Source organism: Protomyctophum parallelum (genome assembly GCF_964188405.1).
Source record: "Protomyctophum parallelum genome assembly, chromosome: 10".
Taxonomy (NCBI): Eukaryota; Metazoa; Chordata; class Actinopteri; order Myctophiformes; family Myctophidae; genus Protomyctophum; species Protomyctophum parallelum.
This window is the reverse complement of record NC_139704.1, coordinates 47527640-47534078: the sequence shown is the minus strand read 5'-3', so window position 1 is coordinate 47534078 and position 6439 is coordinate 47527640. Positions and strand designations below refer to the sequence as shown.

The window sequence follows — 6439 nt, the reverse complement described above, 5'->3', positions numbered from 1 at the left end:
GTCTAAACCGTCGACATCGTGTTCCCGCAGGTTTTGGAGAATGCCATCGAGACGGAGAAGATGGTGGAGAAGTACGAGTCTCTGGCCTCGGACCTGCTGGAGTGGATCGAACAGACCATCATCATACTCAACAACCGCAAGTTCGCCAACTCTCTGGTCGGAGTTCAGCAGCAACTACAGGCCTTCAACACCTACCGCACCGTGGAGAAACCTCCCAAGTGAGTCACATAAATACATGTAACACCTACCTACCTACCTACCGCACCGTGGAGAAACCTCCCAAGTGAGTCACATAAATACATGTAACACCTACCTACCGCACCGTGGAGAAACCTCCCAAGTGAGTAACATAAATACATGTAACACCTACCTACCGCACTGTGGAGAAACCTCCCAAGTGAGTAACATAAATACATGTAACACCTACCTACCTACCGCACTGTGGAGAAACCTCCCAAGTGAGTCACATAAATACATGTAACACCTACCTACCTACCTACCGCACTGTGGAGAAACCTCCCAAGTGAGTCACATAAATACATGTAACACCTACCTACCGCACTGGAGAAACCTCCCAAGTGAGTCACATAAATACATGTAACACCTACCTACCTACCTACCGCACCGTGGAGAAACCTCCCAAGTGAGTCACATAAATACATGTAACACCTACCTACCTACCTACCGCACCGTGGAGAAACCTCCCAAGTGAGTCACATAAATACATGTAACACCTACCTACCTACCTACCTACTGTAGAGAAACCTCCCAAGTGAGTCACATAAATACATGTAACACCTACCTACCTACCGCACTGTGGAGAAACCTCCCAAATGAGTCACATAAATACATGTAACACCTACCTACCTACCGCACTGTGGAGAAACCTCCCAAATGAGTCACATAAATACATGTAACACCTACCTACCTACCTACCTACTGTAGAGAAACCTCCCAAGTGAGTAACATAAATACATGTAACACCTACCTACCTACTGTAGAGAAACCTCCCAAGTGAGTCACATAAATACATGTAACACCTACATACCTACCTACCGCACTGTGGAGAAACCTCCCAAATGAGTCACATAAATACATGTAACACCTACCTACCTACCTACTGTAGAGAAACCTCCCAAGTGAGTCACATAAATACATGTAACACCTACCTACCTACCTACCGCACTGTGGAGAAACCTCCCAAATGAGTAACATAAATACATGTAACACCTACCTACCTACCGCACTGTGGAGAAACCTCCCAAGTTAGTAACACAATCACACATAACACCTACCTACCTACTGTAGAGAAACATAAGTTAGTAACACAAGTAACCGTCCTAAAAAGCTTACCAATTGTGTGTGTGTGTGTGTGTGTGTGTGTGTGTGTGTGTGTGTGTGTGTGTGTGTGTGTGTGTGTGTGTGTGTGTGTGTGTGTGTGTGTGTGTGTGTGTGTGTGTGTAGGTTCACAGAGAAAGGAAACCTGGAGGTTCTCCTCTTCACCATCCAGAGTAAGATGAGAGCCAACAACCAGAAGGTGTACACGCCTAGAGAGGGAAAACTCATCTCTGACATCAACAAGGTACTGACCTTTAACCTTTAATAATAACAACAACCAGAAGGTGTACACGCCTAGAGAAGGAAAACTCATCTCTGACATCAACAAGGTACTGACCTTTAACCTTTAATAATAACAACAACCAGAAGGTGTACACGCCTAGAGAAGGAAAACTCATCTCTGACATCAACAAGGTACTGACCTTTAACCTTTAATAATAACAACAACCAGAAGGTGTACACGCCTAGAGAGGGGAAACTCATCTCTGACATCAACAAGGTACTGACCTTTAACCTTTAACCTTTAATAATAACAACAACCAGAAGGTGTACACGCCCAGAGAGGGGAAACTCATCTCTGACATCAACAAGGTACTGACCTTTAACCTTTAACCTTTAATAATAACAACAACCAGAAGGTGTACACGCCCAGAGAGGGGAAACTCATCTCTGACATCAACAAGGTACTGACCATCTTCGATGTAGCTCGTTCGCTCGCTGTAGACGCCTAGGCGGAAGCCGCTTATCCGTAGTCGGGTCGCGGGGGCAACGGCTCCACCAGAGAGCTCCATAATTCCCTCTCCAGAGCAACATTAGTGACCATTTGGGACAAAACTCTGTGGACGCATTTCAGACAGATGTAAACCAAAAAGAATCATCGTCAAGCGATCAAAAGAAGCCACTTAGAGATGGACTCACCGTGCACGGTCGGAGCTAAGGAGCGCTTGGCAGGGACTCGGGAGTAAATCTTTTTCCCCACTTCTCCCAGTGGTTAATGGCTATATTATTGTCAGATTGCGGTAAGAAGAAAACGGCTTCATTGAAGCCTTGAATTCACGAAGATTTCTTTGTTTTCGTCACATTCCTGAGCCAATAATTTTGATGACCAGGCGAATCACTGGATATCTCCAACTCAAGGCTGCGTGTATTCGTGAAGCCCAATCACGGGAGGACAGGCCGAGGACAGAAATTAAGCAGATTTACATGCTCACGACGCGTCGCATAGTGTGCTTTTAGATCAGCTATTTTCACTATATCACTATTATATAAAGGAACGGTATTGGACTGACTTAATGTGTGTGTGTCTGTGTCTGTGTCTGTGTGTGTGTGTGTGTGTGTGTGTGTGTGTGTGTGTGTGTGTGTGTGTGTGTGTGTGCGCGCGTCAGTCGTGGGAGCGTCTGGAGAAGTCGGAGCACGAGCGTGAGCTGGCGTTGAGGACGGAGCTGATTCGTCAGGAGAAACTGGAGCAGTTGGCACGCCGCTTCGACCGCAAGGCGGCCATGAGGGAGACCTGGCTGAGTGAGAACCAGAGGCTGGTGTCACAGGTACACGCACACACACACGCACACACACACGCACACGCACACGCACACGCACACACACACGCATGCACGCACGTACACACCTTAGAGTATATATTAATAGAGACGGCACCCAGAGGAAACCCTGAGGCGAAATGGACATAGTGGCCGAATTTAGTATTGCAGCGCTGGCCCCAAACACACGAACGCGCTGGTCCGTTGACTAACATTGTGCACGTTCACGACGGCAGCCCGTTCGTGTGCACATTCGTGCACGTTCAACGGAAGCGCGTTCATGTGTTTGGGCAAATCAATCAATCCCAGAATGCACTCTGTTCCTACCCGGAAAAAGAGGAGTGAAATCGCCTCATGCGCTTTAGAGCAACTTAATGCAAGTGGATGGGAGGAGAACTCGGGTGCCGTCTATTCATATATACTCTAAGGCACGCACGCACATAACCATTGGTTGAGTTGTAGCAGGTTCCATTTGTTGTCGTTGTATTTTAACATTTGTTTTCGTTGTTTTTTAACATTAGTTGTCGTTGTTTTTTAACATTAGTTGTCTAGAACAGTGTTTCTCATTGTAGTTCTCTAGTACAGTGTTTCTCATTGTAGTTCTCTAGTACAGTGTTTCTCATTGTAGTTCTCTAGTACAGTGTTTCTCATTGTAGTTCTCTAGTACAGTGTTTCTCATTGTAGTTCTCTAGTACAGTGTTTCTCATTGTAGTTCTCTAGGACAGCGTTTCTCAAAGTGTGGTCGGGGGAACCCCTGTGGGTCATGGGGGGGTTCCAGGGGCTCAGCAGCAAAGTGAGTCAATGCAGCACTATAGGCTGATAGAACCCCAGCTTTACAAGGCCCAGAGGGGCGGATTCCAACTAGCGCTGGATACCAAAGCTGGCTCCCTATTGGCTCACCAACCTATGTGCCCGCCTCCCCCCGCCCCTCCTGTCACTCAAATATGTAGAATCTCTGTGTCACTCAGGTCAGCTAATGCAGGTAAGCTGTCAGAAACTTCCGTAAAACACCCTGGACAACGCTCCACCTGCCCTAGAGTCTCCTCCCTTCTCTAAGACACCCTGGACAACGCTCCACACGTCCGAGACTCCTCTCCCTTCCCTAAAACACCCTGGACAACGCTCCACACGTCCGAGACTCCTTTGCCTTCCCTAAGACACCCTGGACAACGCTCCACCTGCCCTAGATTCTCCTCCCTTCTCTAAGACACCCTGGACAATGCTCCACACGTCCGAGACTCCTCTCCCTTCCCTAAGACACCCTGGACAACGCTCCACACGTCCTAGACTCCTCTCCCTTCCCTAAAACACCCTGGACAACGCTCCACACGTCCTAGACTCTTTTCCCTTCTCTAAAACACCTAGGACAACGCTCGACACATCCCAGACTGCTCTCCCTTCCCCTAAAACACCCTGGACAACGCTCCACACGTCCTAGACTCTTCTCCCTTCCCTAAAACACCCTGGACAACGCTCCACACGTCCTAGACTCCTCTCCCTTCCCTAAAACACCCTGGACAACGCTCCACACGTCCTAGACTCTTTTCCCTTCTCTAAAACACCTAGGACAACGCTCGACACATCCCAGACTGCTCTCCCTTCCCCTAAAACACCCTGGACAACGCTCCACACGTCCCAGACTCGTCTCCCTTCCCTAAGACACCCTGGACAACGCTCCACACGTCCTAGACTCTTCTCCCTTCTCTAAAACACCCTGGACAACGCTCCACACGTCCTAGACTCTTCTCCCTTCCCTAAAACACCCTGGACAACGCTCCACACGTCCTAGACTCTTCTCCGTTCTCTAAAACACCCTGGACAACGCTCCACACGTCCCAGACTCTTCTCCCTTCTCTAAGACACCCTGGACAACGCTCCACACGTCCCAGACTCCTCTCCCTTCTCTAAGACACCCTGGACAACGCTCCACACGTCCTAGACTCTTCTCCGTTCTCTAAAACACCCTGGACAACGCTCCACACGTCCCAGACTCTTCTCCCTTCCCTAAAACACCCTGGACAACGCTCCACACGTCCCAGACTCTTCTCCCTTCTCTAAGACACCCTGGACAACGCTCCACACGTCCTAGACTCTTCTCCGTTCTCTAAAACACCCTGGACAACGCTCCACACGTCCCAGACTCTTCTCCCTTCCCTAAAACACCCTGGACAACGCTCCACACGTCCCAGACTCTTCTCCCTTCCCTAAAACACCCTGGACAACGCTCCACACATCCCAGACTCTTCTCCCTTCCCTAAAACACCCTGGACAACGCTCCACCCTAGCCTTGACAACCTTGCAGGCTTAGTGTGTGTAATAGTTCCAATGTACAGATTATAGATGACTTGATGTTATACTGTTTAGACTGAGGATCCTAGATTACCTCGTGTTTACGTTGCTTACTGTAAATGTCTCTGGATTAGGAGCGTCTGCTAAATGCCCTAACGGTGATATTTCCTCTCCTCCTCTGCAGGATAACTTCGGTTTCGACCTCCAGGCGGTCGACGCCGCCACGAAGAAACACGAGGCCATCGAGACGGACATCGCTGCGTACGAGGAGCGAGTGCAGGTGTGTGTGTTGCCTTTACCACGCCCCTTTTCACCATGGCGACACATAGACTGACACCACGGCGCGTATTCAGGGCGTACCCCAGGGGGAAGTTGTGATTTGCTCTCGTTCACTGCAATGCAATTTGCGGCATTTCCAAAACAATATTGCGCAGAGTAGCGATTATCAAACGTATTTGCAATGCCATACGTTGAAAGATCTGTTGCCCGTGGACAAGGCACGCTACCTCCGCAAGTTAGATATTATCGGCATAGATGTTTGTCCGTATGTGATTAAGGATTGGACCGAGTTGCATTGGCAGCCATAGAACATTCTTACCCCGGGCTAAAACCGGATGTGACATGTGTGGGCGTTCCTGTCTAGCGTGGTGTCAGTCTAATGCATTTAGATCCCATAGCCCGAGGGGATGGGTTGGCGTAAAGTCTGTAAACTGTTGGTCGAGACACACTGTCAATGATGTGGTCGTTAAGTGTTTTCATCCCCCCCCCCCCCCCCCCCAGGCGGTGGTGTCGGTGGCCCGTCTCCTGGAGGCGGAGTCGTTCCATGACCTGAAGCGCGTGGCGGCCCGTAAGGACAACGTGATCCGCCTGTGGGAGTACCTCCTGGAGCTGCTGAAGGCCCGCCGCCTCCGGCTGGAGCTCAACCTGGGTCTGCAGAGGGTCTTCCAGGAGATGCTCTACATCATGGACTGGATGGACGAGATGAAGGTAGGGGGAGGGAGGGATGGATGGACGAGATGAAGGTAGGGGGAGAGGAGGAGGGGGGGGGGGAGGGAGGGGAGGGATGGATGGACGAGATGAAGGTAGGGGGAGAGGAGGGGGGGGGGGGGTGGATGGACGAGATGAAGGTAGGCCACTATAGCCTGGTTAATAAACCAGACTAATATCGCACGGATCCGCGGGATATTAGTCTGGGGAGGCTCAGCTTGGATTTCATTTCCAGGGAAACATTTTCTCTTTGACGCAATTGGTCAGAGCTACTGTCAGTCAAAGGTCTC

At 49.8% G+C, this 6439-nt stretch overlaps 1 protein-coding gene across 10 annotated transcripts in view; it reads left to right on the top strand.

The window, feature by feature from the left end:
- LOC310866085 (spectrin beta chain, non-erythrocytic 1-like) overlaps positions 1-6439 on the top strand; it is a 231690-nt gene that overhangs the window by 145762 nt on the left and 79489 nt on the right. For 8 of the 10 annotated variants that reach the window (XM_083775398.1, XM_083775399.1, XM_083775391.1 and 5 more), the window contains 5 exons: positions 31-218; positions 1465-1582; positions 2724-2882; positions 5347-5442; positions 5943-6149. In XM_083775398.1, coding sequence (XP_083631524.1) covers positions 31-218; positions 1465-1582; positions 2724-2882; positions 5347-5442; positions 5943-6149 — 768 coding nt within the window. Of the gene's footprint in view, positions 1-30; positions 219-1464; positions 1583-1622; positions 1668-1792; positions 1838-2723; positions 2883-5346; positions 5443-5942; positions 6150-6439 lie in introns of all 10 variants that reach the window. The other 2 variants (XM_083775394.1, XM_083775393.1) reach the window with 2 other exon arrangements.